This window comes from Plectropomus leopardus, chromosome 4 (assembly GCF_008729295.1).
Source record: "Plectropomus leopardus isolate mb chromosome 4, YSFRI_Pleo_2.0, whole genome shotgun sequence".
NCBI classification, from domain to species: Eukaryota; Metazoa; Chordata; class Actinopteri; order Perciformes; family Serranidae; genus Plectropomus; species Plectropomus leopardus.
The window spans coordinates 6,938,655-6,964,692 of NC_056466.1; the positions used below are offsets into that span (position 1 = coordinate 6,938,655).

The 26,038-nt window shown below is 39.7% G+C and overlaps 1 protein-coding gene across 1 annotated transcript; it reads right to left on the reverse strand.

Annotated features, from left to right (window-relative positions):
* Positions 1-4,651: 4,651 nt before the first annotated feature.
* On the reverse strand, positions 4,652-25,837 carry si:dkey-28b4.8 (sarcoplasmic/endoplasmic reticulum calcium ATPase 2). The gene is made up of 24 exons (XM_042484274.1): positions 25,497-25,837; positions 23,141-23,260; positions 22,539-22,556; positions 22,311-22,393; positions 21,990-22,094; positions 20,920-21,058; positions 15,514-15,680; positions 13,881-14,036; positions 13,592-13,733; positions 12,909-13,075; positions 11,773-11,861; positions 11,499-11,601; positions 11,214-11,345; positions 9,325-9,450; positions 9,006-9,227; positions 8,733-8,844; positions 7,700-7,938; positions 7,370-7,590; positions 7,053-7,255; positions 6,832-6,917; positions 6,043-6,176; positions 5,835-5,952; positions 5,536-5,670; positions 4,652-5,448 (listed from the first exon to the last, which is right to left on the reverse strand). The coding sequence occupies exons 2-24, from the start codon at positions 23,256-23,258 to the stop codon at positions 5,266-5,268; spliced, it is 3,198 nt and encodes a 1,065-aa protein (XP_042340208.1). The 5' UTR covers positions 23,259-23,260; positions 25,497-25,837; the 3' UTR covers positions 4,652-5,265.
* Positions 25,838-26,038: the final 201 nt, after the last annotated feature.

Genomic DNA, 26,038 nt, shown 5'->3' on the forward strand with positions numbered 1-26,038 from the left:
TTTTAATATTGGTTGCACACCTTAATCATACATTTCAGCTGCAATTTAACTGCGCGTATTGTACTGGAGTCTTTTGCACATGAGCACTCAGGGTCACTGCACTATAATGTCAGCACACCCTGCAACACACTCCTGTTGATCACAACCCAGAAAGCTGTGCAAAGTTGTCACAAACTACAGCAAGAAACTGACAAAACACCAGCATGTGTCCTGAAATAACTGAGCTGAAGCTCAAAGCGTGAAGCTGGTGATTCTCTGGCCATTGCTGATGTTTTCAATTCCTGTTATGACAGAATGGTCAAGGCAAGGGAGGACAACGGGACGACGGGCTCCTGCAAGGACATGCAAAAGGCCCCACCACCTAGCTCTCTGAAACAGGAGCAAGACGTACAGACTTTGTGGTGGTTTTGCCTTTTTTGTTTCTGTTTTGCATCTGTCTTTGGCTGATATGCATCATTTTGTCTTTGAAGTAACTTTGTGTGGTTTGGCACCTTATTGTGATTGTTTTGCCTGTTTTTTGAGTTATTTTAGCCCTTTTTTTTTACACAGAGATTGTGCTATTGGCTGCTAAAAAGTAAATTATACCTTTTATACGGAATGGCGACGCGGGGTAAAAGCATCATACTCCCATCCTGAGCAGGCAGTGTAAAGACTGAATTGGTTTTGCATCCACCTTTGTTGTTTTGCATCTGTCTTAAGTCCATACGCATTTTTTGGGGTGGTTTTGCATCTCTTTGAAGTAATTTTGTGTCTTTTTTGACTTTTTGTGTCTCTTTGTTTTGGTTTTGCTTTTTTCGTAGATATTTTGTGTCTCTTTGCAGTTCCTTTGCATCTCTTTCAGGTGTTTTTGTGGTGATTTGGAGTCTTCTCCTGGGCCTGTGTATAGTAGGCCTGATCAGTAATCCATACACAGATCAAGGTCCTGACCACTGACTAATTATAAACTCGTATTCACAAAACATAAATCATTGACAATGTAGATAAAAACAGCAGCACACATTATTATATAATCAGATGTCAAACTTCTGTATTGCGTCAAACAAGCAGAGCACACTTGAGTTCTGGTCCATTTTTATTTATTGTTGCTTTCATCCCATAACATCATTTCCAATGACAACAAACCCTTCAACAGCAGAATGAACAAGAAAGAAGTCACAAAAAAATCGACAAAATGGTGCTCCCTCTTTAGCTCCAGTGGAAATGTTTGTTGGTGAGGGAACAGCAAGGGAAAGAAAAAAATAAACATATTTAAAAACCGTCTTTCTAATTATTATGTTCCTCAACTAAACCTTTATTTAAACAGGTGAATTAGTCAAGAACAACCTTTCATTTATTGTGACAATCTCAAACCACATAAATTCTCACTTCCATTCATTTGTCTCCCAAAGACATGGACGTGAGCTAATAATCATAATAACGATAATAATGAAGGACAGTGTAAACAAAGTTGGTATATTGGGGATTTGTCATGTCAAAATTCACCCTTAGAGAAAAAGAAAATATTAATAAATAATAAAAACATAAAGGAAATACTCACTCTAAGTGCATCTACATGTGTTTCCTCTGCTGTATCAAAATCAAAATATTATATTGCAACAAACGTCCCTCTTAGTCATTTTTGCAATTTTCAAAAGTTAAGCAAAACACAAACAAACAAACAAAAAAAAATAAGAGGCAGAACTATGGGCAACAAAGAAGAAAAAAACTTCTTGGTTTGAAAAATTAAAATAACGACGAGTAGTGAGTAAAACACCTCAATGACAATTTAATGCTCTTCTATTATAAAGCAAAAGCTTTATGGTTTTATCAAATTGTATCACAAAGAGCCTATGAGCAACTAATAGGGCCACTTTTATGACAAAAGTAAAAGAATTATAATAACAGACATAAAAAATAAATTATTTTGCGAAAAAAAGTACTGTTATTTCGAAAAAAAAAGGTGACAAATAAAAGAATAAGGTCACAATTTAATATTATGAGTAAAGTTATAATTTTGTTACAAGAAAATAAATCGGCAAGTTATGGCATGGCATGTTACCATCATTACACTGAAATATTACAAGAATTTGTCATAATATTCACTCAAAATTATGATTTTAGTCACAATTTTATGAATGTAAAAGCTCTGCAGGCATATAAGTACCTCTTTTATTGAAAGAAATTATATTTTTTCTTTGTAAAATCATGAAACTTTACTTTTTTGACTTTATTCTACAAATTTCTGACCTTTCTTCAGCGACAGCAGACGTGGGACCAAGTCACTGTCTGTCTGTTACAATTATGTTTTAAGTCTTAAACTTCAATTTTTCAGTCCCGAACTCTGTGCTCTTCATTTTAATTAATGCTGTTTTTCATCTTATAAATTTGCATTTAATTGTTATATCTAGTGTTTTAAAACAAGTGTGTGGAGCCTCTGATGTCGTGATATGATAAAAATTCACCTTTTAGGACATCAGGGGATCCGTACAAGTGTGACCTAACTTAATTATTTAAATCCAAATCGAGTTGCAAGTCTCCATTTTGTCGAGTCTAAAGTCACCAAATCTGTGACTCCACACGTCCACACCTCTGCCTCACAGCGGCCCTATGTTCCCTCATCGTGGCTGAATGTGACACACAACAAAAGTTATTGTAACTACTTGAATTAAATACGCTTTGTTTTAAAAATCCCTTCAATGGCAAACAAAGTCAGACATCACAATGGCATCGCTGGAGAAAATGGCAAACAGGTCACTGATTCGTACAAATAAAACAAATTAAAGTGAAAACACTGACTCGATTTCAGGCCTACTGTGCGACTCGATAGAAATTTACAGCTCTGCTAAAAGCTTCAGTCGACGAATTGAAATCTTGCATCTGAGGTACACTAACACAGAGGCAGATTCTAGCAAACAGGAGAAAGAACTAAAATAAAAGTGTTGCAGTGTACTGAGCAGGACTGGTGTCATAAACAGAGATTATTCAAAGCCCTACCATATTATTAATCCATTTAGCTCACATACATTTAGCAATCTTCATCAATCAAATGCTGGCTGGACCTGGAAGCACAGAAACTCTACTGTGTTTAAAAATGAATATAAATAATATCGTCAACATTTCTCCTGTGTGAAGGCTTAAAGTCCGCTTCAGTCCATCTGTGAAGCTTCAGGACGTCGAGTCAAGTTACATTAAAGACTTTCTGAGGGTGTCAGTAACAATCAACACAGAAAAGACAAAAGAAGATACTCAACTATAGATCTATCAGAACGACTGGCCTTTAAATGCTATTATGGACCAAACTCCAACATGTGAACCCTTTAATAACCTGCAGACACCCATTATGTCCTGCATTATGTCTTCCGCTTTGAAACGTGTTACAAATGTGTGACGTGCGTTGACATGCATCCTGTATTGGTCTGCTAACAGTCTTCTTTCGCTGGTTAAATGCTTGTTTTTCGTCTCATGTACAGTATCTACAAAGAGCAATAATGTGACTGGATATTTTTGCATCGCAGCATGAAGACTGTTGCAGTGGCCAGTTGGGGAATTCTATTGTACATCTAGTCATCTGGCCTCACCGCCTGTCACTGGCCACAGATTATTACTGGTGAATTACAGTGTGGACGTAAAGCTGGTGTGTGTGTGTGTGTGTGTGTGTGTATGCATGTGTTTGATTCCAGACCACACTCACTTTTCAACCAGACAATTTCATCATTAAAAGGTGCTATGTGTAGCATTTCATGACCAATAAACCATGCTGTTTGAGTTATTCGTAACTCATTAAACAACCTCAGCAGCGGTTTCCAACCTGGTGGTCAGGACCACAGAGAGATTATTAATAAGAAACTTCTGCTACACAAATTATTTCTCTGACTTTCAGATTGTTGCCTTTTTATTTTGAAGAGGTGTTTAATTTCACCACAGGAGCGGCTTGAACCAGCTCTTCTAAAGCTCAGTGTTAGCCGTGTTAGAACAGAAGTTTTCACTAGCTTCACTAAAATAAAATGAGTTACACCGATGGATGTACAAAGAGAGTGGATACATCATCAATGAATGTTGCTCAGTGGAGCATGTAGCCAAAAAAAGCTCAACTTCCGGCAGGGTTAGATTGGGTATGCATATGGTCCAGTTAGGAAGAGGTGAAAGACTGCAAGTATTTGGAGTCATTTTTTAGTTTTCAGAATCTTTTTAAAAACAAAGGTGGAAAAAATCAGCTTTTAAAAATGTCTGTATACATGTAGACAGGGTCTGAAGTCTTTACTACATAAGACATTTGTTAGGTTTTATTGGTGCAGTCTTATTTAGTAAATTTCTAGTTTGACCTACTTATCAGTTACTTTAGACACACATTGAATAAGGAGCTAATGAACAGCTGCTGCAACCCAAAGTGAGACAGACTGAGAGGTGATGATGCTCTGATGTTAAATAAATAATCTGGAGTTTTTTTGTATGTCCTAGTAATAGTAAGTTGAGAGAGTTATTATACTGACGTGACATAGGTGTAAGGTTATCAAAAAACAACGTATATGAGGGAGAAAAAGGAAAAAAGTAACACCTGCACCCTTATTCCATGCCACACAAGTTTGAGGAGGACGTTTTGATTGTGCTTGGATTTTCATCGGGTCAAAATGTGTTCATGTTTTTCACATTTTAACCTGATGAAGACCTGAGAAGTTATCTTCGTTAAAGTTGTATGACATGGACTAAATGTGCAGGCATTACTTTTTTCCTCACGTGCTAGTAGAAATAATCATTATTTGATGATGCTGTTCTGTCCCGGGCTCATGACGTACATCGAGCCGACACATTGTGTCCCTCTTCTGAGCGCTAACAACACAAAACAGATCATAGCATGCTAGCATGCTGATGCTAAGGAGATTAGAATGCAGGTTAGCAAAGGTGAGCATGCTATGTAACATCGAAGTGCAGCTTTGGAGATCGTGTTTTACTCTGGGCAGAAATGACAAACCGACCAACACTGACCTCCCTCAATCCAAATCACACTAGTACAACCTCAGTAAGCTCAAGGATGCAAATGAAATGCTACACATAGCACCTTTTAGTGTTGAGGAAGAAATGGTCTTTCTTTCTTTTTGTTTCTGATTGTCTGTTGGTTAAATATTTCACTCTGATTCTCTTACATTCCTGTATCACAGCAAAGTATTTATCATCTCTGCTTGTGTCTCTCTCACCTCGCCTCTTCCCAGTCCTCTGTGTTTCTTTCCAACAGTCCTCCTTCACATTTTCGTCTTTCCCCCACAGTCCACCTGTCCTCTCTGTCTGCCATCACTCCCAGAAGATGTTGGTGATGTCAGAGTCCAGGCTGAAGATCCAGATCACAAGTGGCGCAGAGATCAGGACGAACGACCAGGACACGCCCTTCAGTGACTGGCGCAGCCTCGTCATAATGGCGCCCGCTAATCCTGTGCTAGCCCCTGTCCTCCGCAGCTCCTCCTCCTCTTCCAGTGACTTTTTGAAAGATGCAATAAAGAAAAGAGTTAGAGCACAGACCACTGGAGTACAATTAAATCTGAACTGTCAGGCTCCTCCTCTGACCTGGATCTGGCTCCCTGGCTCGATGTAGTTGCGGGCCAGGAATTTAAGAGCCTCGTCCATCAAGATGACAGGAAGTGACATCTTCAGCACCACCACCCACTGAGGCCAGGACAGAGGACGTATCTGGAAAATTACCTGAAGACAAAGACGAAGGGAATATGGGATATTTAAACCGTGGATTGATACAAAGTCTCAGCGAACAGATGTATGACAACATGGCATCAGCAAGGACAACTGCATCTCAGAGGAACCTTTCAAGGAATCTTTGGGACTTGGACAGTATTTGCGTGCATTCTTACCGGCAGCGGGTCGACATATAGGATAAGGAAGTGCAGAGCCATGGACAGACAGATGGCGCCCACCAGCCAGGGGTTTGACCAGGGAGGCATTTTCAGCAGGGACTGGTTCTCCGATAGACTAGACAGCACAGGAAGAGAGGGAAGACATTATTTTTACTAATATAATAATATTTAATTTGGTGTGTAAGTGCGTTTGTGTTATTCTTACCTGTTCAAGGCGTTGCACATCTCTATGGTAACCAGGACAGACAGAGCCATAGTCATGGGATAAGGAGACTCAAAGACCGAACACTGCACACCAGCAAACTCAACGTGGCCCTCACTGCACTGCAGGTAGTGGGACTGTGGAGGAAACAAAAGTAAAATTAACATACTTGCAACAGGGCTGAAAATACCACGTGTGCATGTAATTCTCAGGTCTGCATGTGCCGTTGTGTGTGACTTGTTACAGCTGCTAACTCTAACTCTATTGTAAAACTGACTTTTCACTTGCTGTCATGCCATAACTCCATTTTTTAATGTGATGAAAAACTAATTTATAGCTGATAACATTGTGGCACGAAAAGACGACACTGACAACACACAGACAGACAAGACATTGCAGCACAGCATGAAAGCAGCTATTAGGTATTATGGTATCACGCTATACCACGGTATTTAGCAATCCTGGTGTGATTTTAAAAACCAATACAGATCCTCATCTTTCTATTAAATTCACACTGGAGAGGCTGTATTACGCCCGGCCACACTGCATGTGTGAGCAGCTAGCAGCAACATCTTGTAAGTGTGTTGTGTATTGAAATGGCTGAAAATAACAAGACAGCCAGCAGAAAGTAAAAAAGTCTCCAGTCGGTGGTGCCGGGGGTCTGGGAGCATACTGATACTGTTATATGTCGTATGACTATGAAGTGCATCCTGTAAACTACAGTATATGAAGTCGGGCGGTGCAGCCTGAGTAGCATGAAGTCGGTGTAGTGATGGAGAGATGTGTGTTTACCAGTTGATAGAAGGAAAGTTTTGGTCCGTCGTGGGCCGCCATAAACCACCAGGCAGCAGCTCCTACAGTAGCAGCTCCCACATAACCTGCAGAGAAGGGTGTTAAACAGCAATTATTCAGATGCTCTGATGATGAATGAATAATCTGGAGGTTTTTGTGTATTCTTGTAGTAATAATCATAATTTGATGATGCTCTTCCACGTCCCAAGCTAGAGACTCACATCCGATGATGAGGTAGCGACAGAACAACCAGCTGGAGATCAGAGGCTCTTTGGGTGAGCGGGGAGGGCGGGACATGATGTCCAGGTCTGGAGGGTTGAAGCCCAGAGCTGTTGCTGGGAAACCGTCGGTAACAAGGTTGACCCATAGCAGCTGGACTGGGATCAGCGCTTCGGGCATGCCCAGTGCAGCCGTTAGGAAAATACTGAGGAGGAAGATAAAGGAGAAGGTAACAGTGAGAGGCCCAAATTATCCATAAAGTGAACGTCTGTCAATCTTAAAATTAGAAGACCACGCTTATATGAGCTCTTCTACTGACCAGACCACCTCTCCGATGTTGGACGATATCAGGTATCTGATGAATTGTTTCATGTTGTTGTAAATGGCTCTGCCCTCCTCCACTGCAGCCACGATGGTGGAGAAGTTGTCGTCAGCCAGGATCATCTCAGAGGCAGACTTGGCTACTGCTGTTCCGCTGCCCATAGCAATACCGATCTCCGCCTTCTTCAATGCAGGTGCATCATTCACCCCGTCACCTGTCTGAAACCATGAGAGAGCGGAGGGACAGAGGAGGATAGTTTAGTGATACCACAGGAAAAGTACACTATAAGCCTATAATAATGCTTGAAGTACTAAGCAGCACTCTCACCATGGCAGTGATGTCACTGAGGCTCTGCAGGTACTCCACGATACGACTCTTGTGTGCTGGTTCCACTCGTGCGAAGCATCGGCACGTCCTGCAGGCCTGTCGCTGAAGGTGAGGAGGCAGCTCATCAAACTCTCTCCCCGTCAGGCCCCCGATAACCCCCGCGCCCTCCTGCTCCTCTTCCTGCTCTGTGATGATGCCCACCCTCCGACATATAGACAGCGCTGTCCCTTTGTTGTCACCTAAAAAGAAAAAAATGGAGAGTGATGTAATGTTCGATGAATTTACTCTGTGTAAGATTTATGCCTGGTTTTTGAGTGAAGAAGGTTTAGGACTAAATGGTCCAACAGGTGTAACTATAGAAATTAAGTAACAATGTCATGGTGCGATGCATTCTGAGCGATAACTTTAGGACACACCTCTCAAAGGGAGACAGACAACAACAATGGACCGGTTCAGGAGCAAATGCAGCATACTAGCTAAACAAGGAAGCAAAGAACTGCTACTTTGAAAAACTAAAGGAATTTAACGTTGTGGATCCGTAATGAACACAAGGACTGGTCGGGCGTTTTTAACAAGCTGCCAAATGTTACTTTCCCGGATGTGTTTTCATGCCTTGTTTGTGGCCATCCAGAAAATCGCCGTTTGTACAAAGATAAGTAAACCAATTACTGCTCAAGACACACATATCTCTCTGTTGCTACTTTAAACTCAAGAAAACATGTTTTTCTAATATACTTTGCTATAATTAACATTAGCTGTAAACATGGACGGTATTATTATTGTTTTTCCATTGGACACAAGTAACGAACAAAGAAAGATAACAATGGTGCTGTTGTTGCCTCCCCGGCTGCTGCTCTCTCTGCATTGTAACCAGGCGTAAGCACTACTGGTGCAACCCGCCTCTGGTATATTTCTGAGAGGACTATACTGTGTCTGTGCAGGCTAACACATAAGTATTAAAGGTGTGTTTTTGCACTCATGTGGTAGTTTATATAGTAGTACTTTTATATCATTGTGTTGTTGTGTGTGTTACCTGTGATCATGATGACTCTTATGCCAGCCTGCCGACACATGCGGACTGCACAAAGCACCTCCTTCCTGGGTGGGTCCAACATGCCCACACAGCCCACAAAGGTCAGGTCAGACTGGGGAGAGACGGAGGGAAGATGTGAGAGACAACAGTTCATTTATTAACGGCCAATGCTGACTGACTATACATGTTTTCTATATCTTAATTTCATATCCAAAAGATATGGATACAGTGTTTTTAAGAACCTTTCACCACCATCATCATCATCATCATCACCTCATAGTCAGCAAAGGCAGCTGAGTTCTCCAGGTTGAGACAGTTAATGTCAGGAGGTGAGTCCCTGGTTGCCATGGCGAGGCAACGCAGCGTGTCTCGGCCCGATCCCCATTCCCGCACAGTGGACAGGAGCTGCTCTCGAACCGCCGGGCTCAAAGGCACACGAGCAGAACCGCTGATCCGGATATAGTTGCAGCGCTCCAACACGCTCTCTGGAGCTCCCTGAGGACAGACGGGGGAAACCATTGGACACCAGGGTGAAGAAGAAGACATCACAGTCTCTTTATAGCTACAGGATAACCATAGTGCAGGTACACACCTTGACAAACATCTTGGCTCCAGAGGCCGACCTGGTGAGTTTATTGGATGAACAGAAGACAGACATGGACTTCCTGTCTCTGGAAAACTCCAGCGTCAGCTCCTTCCTCATCAACTGCTTAATCACCTGAAAACAAACAATAAAAACTACATTATGTACAGTTCATCTTTGACACAGCTCAGAGCTTTAGATACAGAAACAAACACACAGAGCATCTGCTGTAGTCAATTTGAAACAACCAAAAAACAGACATACAGAATGTGAAAATAGTGCTCATGGGTCAATGCTCAGCAAAAAGAGACAAGAGGGAGAAGTGAAAGCATGGAAAAGGTTTCAGTGTAATGGATGCAGAGGTCAGAGGAACGCACCAGTGAGTTAATTGCATCAGCATTTTCTTTAACTTTTCTGCTCCCTCACGCACACATGCCAAGGTTTGTGTTTGAAAAAAATGGCGCTGGTCCACGTGTCATAGGATTTCAATGTCCCAGACAAATATGAGAAACTAAGGTCAAACTTTATCAGAGTTTTTTGAATAGGCTTATATCACAAGCATAAATAAAATAAATAAATAGCCAGCCTTTGTTTGGTTGGGCAACATGTCGGCCAAAGGATTTCCCGAAGCTTACAGTGTCATCACTAAATGCGACACATGCAAGCGTCAGAGACATGATAACTTTGATTGTATTGATTTCTATTTGAATTTCTAGCTGGTCATGAGTGATGCAGCATTTCGCATTGGGCCATTCTGGGCTGAATTTTTGTCACACCCTGTTTCCAGTTGTTCATGTTGCTTGCTTTGAAAGCGCCGCAAGGTTCGGCAGATTTGTGAAGTCGAAACTAAGCTTCATCTACATTACAAGCGACAACCTAAGAGGCTGAAAAATGGAGCCAATGCTGAAGTGCTAAAATTGAGTTCCTTGAATGGCCACTTGAGACTGCCTCCAAAAACCAAATCAATCCTCATAGCCCCCCATGTTAAAATGCTCATCTAAACAGCAGAAATAAACATGTTTACAACCTGGTATGATAACCTGTTTTGCTCTCTACAGGTTATTTCCCTCTTAATGACGACTGAACTGGGATGAATCTCACCCGTTAACATTTTATCAAGGCTTCAAGTTACGCATAATTAAGGGTTAGCCCACTTTGAGTGGCAGACTGTCTGCCGTTATTGTTCTCAGCTTCTAAGTGAGATCCACTCCCTCGCCTCTCCAATATCATATCCAAATATGGTCATTTCTGGCTCCAAATGGGTGACGTGTTGGTGGCTACGTCAGTTACAGTCTAAGATATGATACCTCCTCAGTTCATTTTATTAACTTTTTTTAAAAATTCAATTGTGTAAAACGTCCTTGGGTATCATGAAAGGGGCTATATAAATCTAAGATATTATTATTATTGTTAGTTCACTACAAAACATAAAGTGGCACCAGGGAGCTGAACAGTTCTGGTAAATGACCATAGCTAATAACAATCTACTGGCTGTTGGCTGTATTTGTGTGTCATTTCTAGTAAATATCACAATATCAAAAGTGTGCTTCCTCTTTAAAATAACAAATGTCGGAAGATAGCAACCACTCATCCATCTTTTAAGTCGTTACTTCTCAAGTGTGATATCAAGCACACAGCTAATAGGCCCACATGGTTTAGTAACATGACGTGACTGATATCAATATTTAATGGATTCAGTGTGAAGACAGAGAGATGCTTGCGTGGTGTTATGACACAATGTCAGGCCTGCATGTTCTCAGAGGGACATTATGAGAGGAGAGATTAAAACATGTTCGACTTTAACAGATTTTCCTGCTGAAAAACCAGTAATTACCGAAAAACCCTGAAACACACACACACACACACACACACGAACACACACACACACACACACTTACTGAGCAACATGCTGTAGCTCTCTCAGCAGGGCTCAGTCCTCTCAGGTCAGTGTCGAACACATTCATTTTCTCCACCAGACAGCAGAGGGCAGTCTCTGTCGCCTCCCCGACCTTCTCATACACACCCTTTGCCTAGAAAACACACACACACACACAGAAGGAAGAGAGGTTAAAGTATGCTGTTGACGGTATTTATAACGCAGAATCAGTTTCCAGTTGTAAATGTTCCAGCACCGTATACGGTAATCTACGATGGTCTGAGCCGTCGCTGCAGTCACTTCTTACCTCATTGTAGTCCAGTGATGAGTCATTGCACAGCGCACAGATGGAGGCCATCTCCACCAGGCCTTCATACTGACTGGACTTCACCACTGAGCCGTCCTTATAACTGGAGTGAGGCCGCAACAGAGAAAAGCGGAATAAAGAGGGAAGAGTGGAGGGAAAGTTTATAAATTTTGAGAAAAAGGAAGTCGAGATAAATTGTGGGTCTTCACTACCCGTAACCATCCATAATACATGAACCATCAGGGGTTAGGGGTTAAAGGTTAAAGACACTCACACTTCCCCTTCAGGGGCGTAAGTAGATCCAGTCACTGAAAACTCGTTCAGGCTGCAGCGATCCCCCGACACACTGTCTACTACAAACATCTAAACACACACGCATGCACACACACACACAGACAGTTGATTAGTTCGATATTATTAGAAGATCAAATTTGAGGTTAGATTCACATTCCAACAGGCCAGCGAATGAGGCTTTTGATATCAAAGTCAACTCAGTCTTATTGTACTGCACTAATGCTAGTTTCCACCACAGATTTGGTTTTTAAATGTAGATTTAGTAGTAATTGGGCTTTCTTCTTTTCATTAGACTAAGCGCTTCTTATTTTTACACTTTAATGTCTCATGGTACTGAGCACTACAGGTTTGGGGATTTTTATTATTTTAAATTATGCTGACAGTTTTACTTCTGCAAATATTTCGTATCATGGGAACCAGACGCAAGCAAAGTGTCTCTTCTGAAAAAAACAAAGCTACGCCACATTGCCCATCTGTGTTTTGCATCTAAGAATAAATAAGTATTTAATTTGTTTTAAAACTGAGTCATCTTTGTCATTAAAAAAATGGTTTGATTAAATTCAAACCTGCTGATCTGCCAACATTTGTCATTATGATATTTTCTGCCAAACTAACAGCATCACAGTGCTAAATCCAAATCATGTTGCATTAGTGATAATTAGCAAGAATATGACGTGATTAACATAACGTTTTGTATGTTTGTTTTTATAAACGGGCAAATGGAGATGCGAGCACCTGACAGGCTGTGAGCCGGGCACAGCACCATGAAGGGGAACAAATTTCAGTCGAGGTGGTGTGGGGGAAGAGCAGGGCATGTTGTGTTTGTTTACAATTAAGTTCATGATTTTTGGGGTGACGAGATGAGATATAGCAGTCTCTTAAGAAAACAAAAAATGCTGCATACATGGTACCATTTGGGATTTGAAGCTAACGAAAGAGTTGTCCGGCTGTGAGCGGTGCGGCTTCACGCTGTTTCTATATATTCCTGTCACTTGCTTTGAAAGGAACAACCTGAAAATTTTCACACCGCCTCGTCTCTACTAAGAGCTAAAGGAGGCTGAGTGGCCCACAGACATGTTGGTTCAAAGCTGATGTTACATTTCTTCCACCTCTTACCCTGCAGACTGACATCTGGTTGGTGGTCAGTGTGCCCGTCTTGTCAGAGCAGATAACCGAGGTGCAACCCAGCGTCTCCACTGATGGCAGGCTGCGGACGATGGCGTTCTTCCTGGCCATCCTCCTGGTGCCCAGTGCCAAGCAGGTAGTGATGACGGCTGGAAGACCTGGGAGAAAACACAACAGACAGAAGATGGTAATGAGACAGCTTTTTTAAAGAGTTTAAAGAGACAGCTTGTTTTATTTAGAGTGAGTGGTGAAAGTTATTTTGTTTCAACAGCCAAATTTTGCTAGCTCAGTGCCAGTAAAAATGTCACACCTACATTTTTGCCCTTGCACAAAAAAATATACCTCTTATTGTGAAAAACACAGGAAACCACATGAACATCGCCCCTATGTATTAAATTAACGCACGTTTTGGAAAATGCAAAATGATCTCGCCCTCGTTCACGGTTTGAGAACCGTAACACATTTTTTATCTTATCTTTTAATATTTTTCTAAAAGGTATCCTTTTAACGTTTTTATTATTATGTTTATATGATATATTTTTGATCTTGACTGTTGCAGTACTTTCCTTTTATTTCTGTTTTGTCTTAATATGTTTATTGTATGTTTAATGCATGCATCAAAGTACAAAGCAAATTCCTTCTAAGTGAAAAAATATTTAAATAAGATGTTTGACCTTCAGGTATGGCGGCTACAGCCAGTGCAACAGCGATCTTGAAATAGTAAACAGCTCCTCTCAGCCAGCTGCCTCCGTGGACCGGATCATTAAAGTGTCCCACGTTGATGGCCCACACTGCCACACAGATCACACTGATGACCTGCAGGTTCAGACAAGACACATGTAAGGTATTGACCGAGATACTGTACATTAATTCTATAGATTATAGCCTTTTTTTTTTTTTTATAAAGTGTACAAAACAATGAGGGATGCAACAAATTACACACAAACACAAAGAGGTCCTTGCCTTAGACAGCTGTTCTCCAAACTGGTCTAGTTTTTGTTGCAGCGGGGTCCTTTCTGGGTCAGTTGAGGCCATCTCATCTCGGATTTTCCCAATCTCTGTCTGCACCCCTGTTGCCACGACAACCCCGATGGCACGGCCCGCTGCAATGTTGGTGCCCTAAAGGAAAGTTCGTGAACTTTACTGTCGAACTTGTTTACATTATCACAAACACAGAGACAAAGTAATGCATAGCAGTGAGTACATCTGTGTGTGTGTGTGTGTGTGTGTGTGTGCTTTCATTGCTTTTCCCATTTTATATGCTCTCACATAAGGCAGTCAAAGTGAAATCTAATATCTAAGCGTACTGATTTCTTTAATAACGGCAGCTTCTTAAGTTTTTCCTCCACATCGGTGTGTGAAGCCACGCGGTCCAGCAGCTCTCAGAGAAGCACACCAACAAAGACAACCTGCAGACCTGCAGCCTGTCAGAGTGATGCTGCTGAATAAAACATCACTGGCTGTTGTTCTTTTGACCACAGACCACCTGGTGACTCAGCAGTCTTTGAGGTCTGTCTGAGACAACAAACAAATGCACACACCATCGCTGCTTTGTCCCATCAAATAATGGAGATTTTTCCTTTCACACTCTGTGGTCACATCATGTAAGTTAATACAAGAATCTATCATATATTTGCTTCATTGTGGTCACACATTCTTCATTTTTATTATCCTTTATTATAATTTAAATAACAAGAATCTAAAAATACTTTAAACAGTATATTTCATACTTATTTTCATTTTTGACATCTTATATTTTCATTTACAAACAAACAAACTAAAAAGTATGGCGATGATTATACTGGACACATTTTTTTACAACTTTTTCCAAGTTCTTTTTCCAATAGGTCTGAGGTGTTTCATCTTCCCAAATGCATCTCATTCTTGTGTTTGTTTTATTTATATTGTGATATGAATATGAATGTGAATAAACATCAGTATAAAATCAAATGTAAATATGCCGTATTTAGCAGGACAGCTAATTTACATCTGTGGTCCCTTAACAGACAATAGAAATCAATAAATACAGAAAAAAACTAAACAATACAACAAGACGACACACAGAGGACAAAAGTGCAGTAACAGTAGCAATGTAAACTGTCTGGCATAAAGTGCTTTATATGAAACATGGTGCAAAGTGTCTCATCTATGTGAAAAATAAAAACTCAACGTGTTGGTTGTGCGCATTTATTATGGATTTTAAAGGGCTGGGCGCCGAAAGTAAGGTGGAAAAAAAGTGTAACTGCAGATAACTAACACAGCAACTTTTTTTTAAACTTAAGGCTGCATAGTTCACTTAGGTATTCAGTGATTGCTGCCTTCTTACGTAAACTAGAAATATATCATACTCAATGCTGGGATAATTATTGAAGTAGAGATGTAAGGTAAGAACAATAATAAATTATCAATAAAGAAACGTGCAACGGTGTGGCTCATTGACACTTACAATAACAAAAATGAAGAATATCTCAAATTTTATCCTTCAACGCTAAAACACTTTCCATCATAGTTACATGATAGAAAGTCGTCATGGTGGCCTGTCTTATGATGATGATTGTATGTGAAGTAGGAAAAGACAGATGTGTTGGAGACTCACAGAGAAGAGCATGTTCTTCTTGTCCTGGTTGACGGCTCGGGGGTCTGGTACAGGGTCTGTGTGTTTGAGCACCGACACAGACTCCCCTGTCAGAATGGACTGGTCCACTCTCAGCGTGGTGGAACGGATGGACGTCAGCCTGATGTCAGCAGGGACCTTATCACCAACTGCAGGGTGTTGGGAACAGAGATTATAAACAACAAAAAATGTTAGTGTACCTTTTAATTTCTGTTTTTAGGTTAGATCAGGACAAATCCATAGAGCTCCACAGACCACGGTGTCTCTCCCCACCTGACGCACTGAAACTGTCTGGGGACATACATATTATCATATTAAGACTAATTTAACAGTTTTGTTTTAGCTGTGGAGAGCAACAATTTGGCAAAAACAGCACAACACACCTTAACAGACTCAAAATCCTGCAAATCTCCTGCGATCAGATGGTAGACGATGGGCAGGTAGAAGTAGCTGTTTTAGTTTTTGCCCTATTTATAATTCAAATTATGGATAAAGTCATGGAAAAAGAGAACATGGACTGTAAATGTTACAGCACAAGCTGGAGGTGAGTAAATACTAAGTTGAAATCTATTTTATATTGCATGAAAACTCACCTAGAGACCTACCCGACCATCAGTGATGCTCAGGGTTACCCCCTCAAAACAGAATATGTTTAATGTTTCTTATTTGTAATCAGTGTGGCCCGATGGAAAACCCAAAAACATTTTGCCTCTGGCCATGGCTATTGACAGTATGGAGGTATAATAATGTATCACTTGTGTTAAAAGAGGTTCTGAGAGGAAATCATGAGAAACATTAGAAAACATGTCGTCTTTATGTGAATAAGAACAGACTGCTTCACGTGAAAGGTTTACATTCTTTCTCTAGAAAGAGCACAGCCTTTCATAAACTGTTTACAAGTGTTTCCATAAGTGAGTGAGTCAGAGAGCGAGCAGAGAGAGAAATGAAGAGAAGCCGCACTGATATATCAGCCTTTTACCTCTCTCCAACACTACAGAGAGCTTGACACTTATTTTGAAATCTATCAAAGCACTACAAAGAAGCCGTTTGCCATTATTGTAGACTAAAACATTTTACTAGAGCAGAAATACTCCAACAACAAGGTCATTTTATTCTACTTAATGTAATGTTGTAGTATAACTGCTATCTATGAATATCTGCACGGATCCACTGAGCAAAAACGAGTCAGGTATCACTTACCGGTAATTTAACGTTACAGGCAGAATGACAATTGCAAAAGAGTGATGTTTGGAAGTATTTTAATGGAAAAAAAAGAATTAATGTGTAATATAGGCTAATTGCTACAGTTTGTACAGCACAGTGAAGTAGTGACCCCATTCACTTTTAATGTGCTTGATGTTCTGCTGCTCCATCTGTGCCCAGAGTACACTCTGCACTCCGAGAGTGTGCTGCAATGAATAACCACTATATATATTTTACTGTGCACCTAATGAACAGTCCAACTCTAAAAAAAGAAAATCTATTTGTAGCGGCATGTGTTTTAAACATGGTGGACCGTCACAAATAAACGAATGTGTGGGAAACCTTGTACTTTTACTGTTACTTCTTTTTTCTTTGTTTGCATAAAATGCCCATCCCTAGTGGGCAGCCATTCAGAGGTCTGGAACCAGACTACGTCCATGGGTAGTTGTTGCAGAAAAAGCTTATCACAACTGGTACAAAAATAAAAGTTCTCCTTTTAAAATCTGCCGGTCTGCACAGTAACCTGACAATAATGCTGGACACAGGTACTTAAAACAAGCCCACCAATACAGACTACTGGCAATCTAATTCCAAAAATGTACGGCTGAACCCAAAAAGTAATTTTGTTCACTCTGTTATTTTTGGCAGAAAACATTGGAAAAGAGAATCTAACAGTGAGCCACATTAAACATGGCCTCCAGCTCTGTCCTGTTGTTCCAGCTCTGATTAGTGTCACTGAGTTCCCATGCTCTGGAAGTCCAATACTTTTACTACAGACAGAAGGGCACTGGATCACACACACAGAAGCACAAAGAGATACACACACTAACCCTGCTTCCTCTCTCTGAGCAGCCTGAAATAGCAGTGGGTATCTGGAGGATTCAACAGTTTTCTTACTGGGTCAAGATGAAATTGTGTGTGTGTGTGTGTGTGTGTGTGTGTGCAGACTGTTACTACAGCTGGCAGTGTTCATACGTCCCAACTGGACTGGTTCTTACTGTGTATACAACTGATCTCAATGTGTTTATTCAAATATAAAACATTTTTTCACATGAATCCTTTCAGCTGTTTAATGTGCAAAAAGTCATTTGACTTAGAGGAGAAGGTCACATCTGGTCTCATCAGTCCAGACAGCCGTCTTTCTCAAGTCAAGCACACCAACAGATGTTAGTAAACACACCTGAAAAATGCTCAGAAGCACGGCTCTGACACACCACACCAACAGTTGGGCATCTGTCAATGTCGGGCTGTAAATGAGCATCTGTCACCGTAGATTTTGAGGTGATTCCCTCACTGCTGGCACTAGTTGGCCTTTATCTGCTGTTTTTTTTTTTTTGGCCTATTCAGCATGTTTGTCATATTAAAGGAAAACAGACAACTAAAATCAAGACGGTTTGAGATCGTAACGAACTTCTTACATTGCGTAAGATTTTAGCAGAAACAATTCATAATTGTTTGGGTCACTGTTTGTTAGTGCATGATAAATACAATTTGTTCTTTCAACATCTGGTTGTGTTGTTAACATGCTAACTGGCTGACTAGCATCTTGAACCCCTCCTGCTGGTTTTATGATTTCGGTTTTACATATACAAATACACCCACTACCATCTGTTTTGGGCCGGTCCGAAAGTAAACACTTTTTGGCATAAGATTCATAGAGAATTAGTTAGACAATATTTCAGCCAACAATAACATTTAAGTGGAAGGAAATGGCTTCAGCCAAAAACCCCATTTTGAGAGAACTGGTACGACATAATTTATGAAATCTTTATAATGGAAAGAATGATCTTTTCAATCAGGCTTCAGGAAACCAAATTTGAGGGAATTTGAAAGAAGTGGATTATGTATATTTCCCCAAAACACATCTCTTTTGCTTAAATATTTTTCAACTCTGTTTTTCTAATATTATTATTATTTGATTATATTATTATTATTATTATTATTAATTTTTCTTAAATGCTGAAGACCCCATGTTCTGTTTATGTTTTGTTGTTTTTACATTGTAAAAAAAAAACAAAAGTTCACTCTGTAAAAGTAATTAACTAAAAATGACTGCATGACTGTTGCTAGTGAGTAAAACCAAATAAAACAAAATGTCAAAAAATAATCAAACAGACTAAAACAAATACAAATACAGGCTACTGTCGCCTGCTGGTATGAAGAAGAGTTATTTTCTCTTTCAATTTGACGCAGGTGCAGAACATATGTGCTAGTTGGTCGCTGGCTTTAGCCTTTGCAAAGTGTTTAAGCGCATTTTTTTGGCCTAGACGACACAGCAGTCGGCCTTTCACTAATTCTTTGATGTCAGTTCTATGTGTCTGGGCCTTTAGAGATGTTGAGAGCAATGCTGTTGACCAGATTATTTTACCTCCTCTGATGAGAATTCAGTTATACGACCTTCACAACCTCCCGAAAAAAAACAGATCACTGGATATACAGGCTCTCACAAGCACCTTAAATCTCCACTTGCACTCTCACACTCTAAAACCCTTGACAAGAAAATGGCTGCACTCAAAATGCACTCCAAGTGGATGAAAAAGGTTTACACACAGAGCCATTAACTTAGATGACATATATATCATTAACATACTGCTCAAAAGTGATACAAACAATTACAGATTTCAGCTTTTATAAATCCATACTACAAAACCCTCTGCGGCTGCAGCTTTGATGATATGCACTCCAATCAAATATTTTCCATGAGGGCCTTGTGTGCCTCTCACTGGGTTTCCATGACGATAACAGCCGGAGGAAAGGGCAGAGATTAAGATGTTTGCCAGGAATGACTAAACAAAGACGCCGCAGTGTTATTTCAGCAATGTCTAAATAACAATCCAGAGTAAATGCATTGTGCTTTAATACAAAGGTCTTTCCAAGCTCAATGCAGTACCACACACACACACACACACACACACACACACACACACACACACACACAGCTAGACATCATATCAAGTGTGTTTGTGTGTAACATGTTGGGGCCTTTAAATTTCCCTCTTGAGTGTGTGCAGGTTAATTGTAGGACTTTTTAATACCACAATAAGGCAATTTCATACATTTTGCAATCAAACCATCCAGTATTTGAAAGAATGATGGAAAACAAATGGGATGATATGGACTAAAATTATTCATCATTGTATCACGTTTTATTCATAACCTTCTAGCAGTATAATTAATTACATTAATTCAACCTAAACCCAGTGAATCAGCTTAAAACGGATCGGTGGATTAACCAATGAAAAATTATTTATTCATTTAAGTTCAATTTAGTCTTTGCTAAAATTGACTTTATGTCAGGAGAGCTCCATAGCTACTGTAGCTGCAATATTGATGTTGTTTACTACAGGGCTGACTGAAACAGCCTCCTGCAGCACAATCCCACTTTTCATTTTTAAATGTGTAACATCTCATAGCATGCAATTTATGAATAACATTACTGCCTACAATAGGCTAGAGGAAATATTTTGTAATATTGTAAATTAAATATAAGATTTTTCTATGCCTTCTGAGAGTGCTTTGACTCCAAACCTGTTTGATTTGGTTCGTTCATGTAGTGGAAGCCAACAAAGAATGATAAAAGAGTTTACAACAGCACGCACGTCCAGATAATTAATACCAGGTGCTGGACAAAAGAATGTGTAAAAAAGAAGGAAAAAATAGAGTCTGCACACTTCAACACGCTATGTCAAGCTCTTCTTTATAAATAAATTACATGCAACCAAGAAATATATCAATGCAGTTTTAATGGCCTCCTAAAACACTAAAAAAAAGAAACACCTGTACACTGACAATAATAACCTCTGAAAGCTCATCATGTTTTGCTGTGCAGGTGTTGTATTACCTTATTTTTTACTGGAAAGTGTTTCTTCTGCTTTGTTCACAAGGACATATTATTAAAATAAAAAGTTGCAAAGCTTTAAGAGGCTCACGAGATGTTGCAAGTACAAGTGCGTGGATAGAGGGGTCAGTTTGACCAAAATATGGCTGATGGATTATGCTGCAGGACTGGTTTCAATGAAAGATGTTTTGATGGTTGTGTTATGTCGCCATTAGAATCCCTTTAAAAAACAACATTTGCAAGTTACATTTAAAGCCAATAGAGCATGATTATTGGACACTCCAGTGACACAGAGTTAATTTCATTTTACTCTCTCTAGAGGGAGAAGAGAATTTATCACTGCTTACCAGCGACCTCCACTATGTCTCCAGGAACGATGTCTCGGGCTCTGACTCTCTGGACACTCTTCTTGTCCTGTCGGTACACCTTTCCCATCTCTGGCTCGTACTCCTTCAGAGCCTCAATGGCGTTCTCTGCATTGCGCTCCTGGAGGTCACAGGGACAAAGAGAGGTACTATTGGTTTGTTTTTCTTCCTTTTGCTGATGTATTTCATAAAGTCTTTTAAACTGTATGCCCTTTTAATCTGTTCTTTTGCTGGCTAATTCTGGCATTTTTATACCTTGTGTATTTATTAATTTGCACTGTCCTTTTTTAAATAAACTAAACCTATGAGTTTGTGATGCGGAAGCTACAGTTGCTAATGGAAAAATCACTTCAGCATGGTTGGCCTCATGTGAAGACAAAGACAGCAAGAAAGGAGAGACAGGAAGCAACAGTAATTATACAAAACCAGGTCTTTCTAAGTCAGGCACTTCCCTGCCAGTTATTTCTGTGTGATTCTCACCATCCATGTCAGCATATAAATGCTATAATCCAAATATCACCCCACCGAGCAGAGAAGATGACAGACACAGAAGCTAAATCCAACAAACAGAAGCACATCCAACAGGCTTCAAAAGCCTGTGGTTGCCCTGAATGGTCTTTGTTAAAACCCAAACTAGGTCAACAGGACACAGTGCATCAAAAAAGACACAAACACAACACAGGATGAACCACACTGTTGTCCCACATCATCTCGTCTGTGTCACTGCAGTGTGGGGACCGTGTGCTGATGAGCGATGTTAAGGTTTTGTACAGTGTATGCTTGGCCCGACCCTGACATTCTTTCCCTAACCCTAACCAATCCCACTCGCCTTGCCTAAACCGAAACAACCGAACCAACAAAGGCAACAAGCAGTTCATTATTCTAGGATTCGCAAACTTGCCTCCATGAGCTCCCTGCCTGACTGCCGGCCAAAATCTGCCACATTACGTGAAATGGCACATTTCATGTCATCAGTATTTATTGGTCTGAGAAACTGCCCTAATATGATGATATGATTTTCAGTCCATAAAACTTGTGCACACACTATTTACCTGCCATACTCCTACAATAGCATTGGCGATGAGGATGAGGAGGATGACGAAGGGTTCAACAAAGGCCGTGATTGTGCCCTCCCCTTCTTCGAACCAAGCCAAGGTCTACGGGATCGAAGACAAGAAAAAGAGAAAGATTGTGATTTATGTTCAGTGTGGCTCTGTGCTACTAATACTTGTTTTCTGTGTGTGCGTATACAGCAGGGTTAAATTACTACAGTGTCCATACAAACTCCATATATTCACTGTAGAAACCACAAAAAAAAGACATGCGTTGAATATGTGAGTGTGTATACATTTGATTGGGTTGTGTTTCCTTACAAAGGATATACACGCAGCCAGCAGCAAGATTCGAACCAACAGATCCTCAAATTGTTCCAGGACCAGTTCCCATAGTGACTTTCCTGCAAGAGGACACAGAGGGACACATTGACAAACAAAAAAACCAGAAAGATTTTGATTTGGGTGAGATTATGACAATGGAAAAAAGAAAAAGACAGAAAGAAGCATAAAATAACAGGCTATAATAAAAAGAGGTATATAGTTCACCTTCTTCAGCGGGCAATTCTGTGAGTAAAGTTAAAGGTGGAGAGAAAAAGAGAAGAAGAAAGAAATTACATCATCACCACTGCTGCTCTGTTTAATAAATTACAATGCAGTCATTAGTTTTATTCCTTTTCAAAGCACTTTGTAATATAATTTCTTCTTTTTTTATGGCAGCAGGACGAGATTGATATTGTGCTTGCTAATAATTGAAGATAATGCAGATATACAACGAACTTCTGCTGAAAATGTATTATATTGGATATTAAGTACACTGACTGCACTGTACAGTATAGATGTGCATTCATGTACGTATTTACTTACACATTCACCCAAAAATCATATTTCAATAACGACTGCTGCACACGAGAAGCCTTTTACCTGAACTTAGTCGATGATGATGTTTTGATCTAATACTTTTTTTAATTATATTGATGGTTATTATTCTTTGTTGGTGAAAATGGTAGTATGAACAGTAATAAAAGTGGTAATTTCATCATCACAGAGCTTTACTCTTATTAGACTGCGTTGAAATAGTTGATTTGTTTTCAAGCAATTTAATGATTGTGCAATTAAAAACAAAAAAAGGAAGCAATTTCCATCAGTACCGTTGGGCCCCCATCTCTCCCTGTTCTTCTTCAGCTGCTCACAGCTCAGACCTGTAGACTCATTTACACTGAAGAAGCCTAAAACCTCCTCCACCGTCTTAGTATGAGCATTATCCATCACTGTGGAGGGAGAAGGAGAAAGAACACATACCAATATCAGCAGTTAGCTTGGTCAGAACAAAAATATTACTATCAAACCCCAATTTTACTAACTTACAGAGATAAAACTGTAAAAAAAAAAAAAGCTGTTTGAAAAGTTAGTAGTGTGTATAATCATCTTTCTTAACTAGGCTTGTGTGGATGTATTACAGTTTACCAGTTTATTTAGAAATTCAAGAGCTATGATTTTGAATACCATCAAAAATAAAGACTGTCAGTTAAACTGATTCGGAGATGCTGTGATGACACACGGTTACAGCATTAGTTGGATGGGGAATCAAATGAACTGCATAGCCAAGCAACCACATAAACTGAAACCTGCAGAGACAAACAGACCCAAGAGACATAACTGTCCATAGGGTGTGAGCTAGCTCCGAAAAAAACACATCTCCCTGTGTTGCATCAAGTAAGACAGGGTCTATTTCTGTGTTTTAAGCTGTGCTTCTCTGAAGGGCGACTTGGTGTTGTTCTAAAATACATGTTTGTTTGTTTTTTTAATTTACAATTTAATACTATTTTGCCTATTGACAAATCAGAAGTAAGGCTTTTTATAAACAGGTAATCTGTGCCATGTCATTTTGGTGCAGGGTACTTGTATCTTATGCATTAAGTAGATTAGTTTCCACCCATTTAAATAATATTAAAACAGTAATAACTCATTTGACTGTTATTGCCTTTATCACCTTCCACCACTATGACTGTGTGTGTGAGTAAGCAGCAAGAACATTACAAAATTTACCAGTATGTGCTTCATGATAACATTAAATTAAAAAGCCAGAGAGGCTGTGAAAAGTGGGCCTGTGTTTAAGCTAATTTACCCTTTAAAATCTGAGGAAATTGGCATGGTTCCTTTCAAAAACATGGAAAAAAGGTATTGAGCAACTTAACAAGAAATGACCTCCAAAAAACATTTGCAAGAATTGGTACAATTCATAAAAAGTTACAAGCAAATTAAATGACAAGATCTAAAACAGTAAAAGAACAAAAATAGGAGATGACCAGAAAAAGGCCAAAAATAAAATATAATTAATTAGAAATATTTTTTTAAAAATTCCCCAATAACCTAATTGTAAATGCATAATTATAATAATCATTGATTTAGTTTTATTGATATTTTTCATTGTTATTTGATAATTTTGTATGATTCTTTCTCTCTTTTTAATTTAATTTTCTGGTCATTCTCTTTTCACCCACTATTTCTGTTCTTTTTTCAATTTGTAGGACATTTCATGTGAAGTTGCTGCTTTATAGGATTTTATGAGGCTTCTGGGACTTCAGGACATTTCTAGAATGTTGGGACATTTCTAGGACATTAGGATGTTTCCAGGATGTTAGGACAGTCCACAGATTTTAGGATTTTCCTGGGATTTTTGGACGTTTTTAGGATTCCAGGACATTCCTCAGATTTAATGTAATTTCTAAGATTTTAGGATGATTGATTTTTATGATGTTTTTTTCATACTTTTCCCCAGTCATTTGATAATTTTCAAACAATTCTCAATTTTTAAGCTAATTTTCAGATCATTCTCTCGTCACCAGATACTAATTATTTTGCAATCTGCAGGACATTTCATGTCAAATTTCTGATTATTTTCCCCCCATGTTTTCAAATAAATTGGCTCAAATTTTTAAAAAGCATAAATGCTGGTGAGAGGCGTCTGAATGCAGCACAAGAAAACTGATGTCGATTCAACCTTCAAAGGGTTAACTCGCCCTAAAATCACTCATGCCAATTTTTGCATCTGCAAAACACAACCGACCGCCCCTGCATCCTGCACAGGAGCCAAGCAGCAGCGCTATGCTAATAACACGCTCAAAGAGCAAACAGTTATAATAATGACAGTTCCGGTCATTGGCAAAATATGAAGGGTTAAAGCTAACACTTTATCGTCGTTATCACGAGAAGCCTCGCCTGAATTCTGGTTAATATGGATGACATAACAGAAAATACTCAGAGACATGTTGCTCACGACTGGTGAGGGTTGCCAGCAATTTGATATGGCTGCATAATTAAGTGGTTACACGCAGATAAATGAGCCATATGTCAAATGACAGGTGAAAAATTACAACAGGCTTCGAGCCACAAGCTAGCAGTTAGCTACTGTGCTACACGGATGCTCTGTAGGTGACTAGCTAGTGAGCTAAAGGGCTAGCGCTGATATAACGTTAATCCTCCGGAGATGAACAGGTTGCTTACCAGAGTGTGGCGTCTGTCCACTATCCCTACAGTTTTACTCAAACAGTGTTTATCACAGCACCATTGGATTCAATTGCACACAGCGACGAAACAAAAGAAGCAAAATATACTTGAAAAATTAGTTTCCACAACAGGCTATCTAGCTTGTTATACTGTGACAGCCGCTCATGAGTGAAAAATCATCATATTTCCACTGAAGCAGTATCTGATTCCCGAGTGCTATAAACGTTGATTGTTAACAAAAAAATGAAAAATAAGGCGTTTTTAAGGCGAATTATTATCCGAATAAGTTAAATGACTATTTTACACAGACAGAGTGGTATTATTACTCCTTGTCCTGGCTGCAGGAGTGTCTGTGGGTCACTAATACTCAGCCCACACGCTACAGCGGCCAATAACAACAAGCTAACGCATGACTAAATGCGACTTCCGGTCTTGACCGTCAAAGTAAAACCTTTTGCTTCAGAAAAACCACAGTCTGAGGAGGAGCATACTGGCTCGAAACCGCATTCGTTTTTGCAGAATAAAAATCCTTTAATTGG

What these genes read in the sequence shown, in the direction of transcription:
- si:dkey-28b4.8 (XM_042484274.1), bottom strand. Translation starts at nt 23,258, where the DNA reads ATGGATAATGCTCATACTAAGACGGTGGAGGAGGTTTTAGGCTTCTTC. An exon ending in TTGGAGAACAGCTGTCTAAG is followed by an intron (nt 13,734 to 13,880) that starts GCAAGGACCTCT and finishes CTGAACCTGCAG; the next exon opens with GTCATCAGTGTGATCTGTGT. An exon ending in ATGTGCAACGCCTTGAACAG is followed by an intron (nt 5,953 to 6,042) that starts GTAAGAATAACA and finishes TGTGCTGTCTAG; the next exon opens with TCTATCGGAGAACCAGTCCC.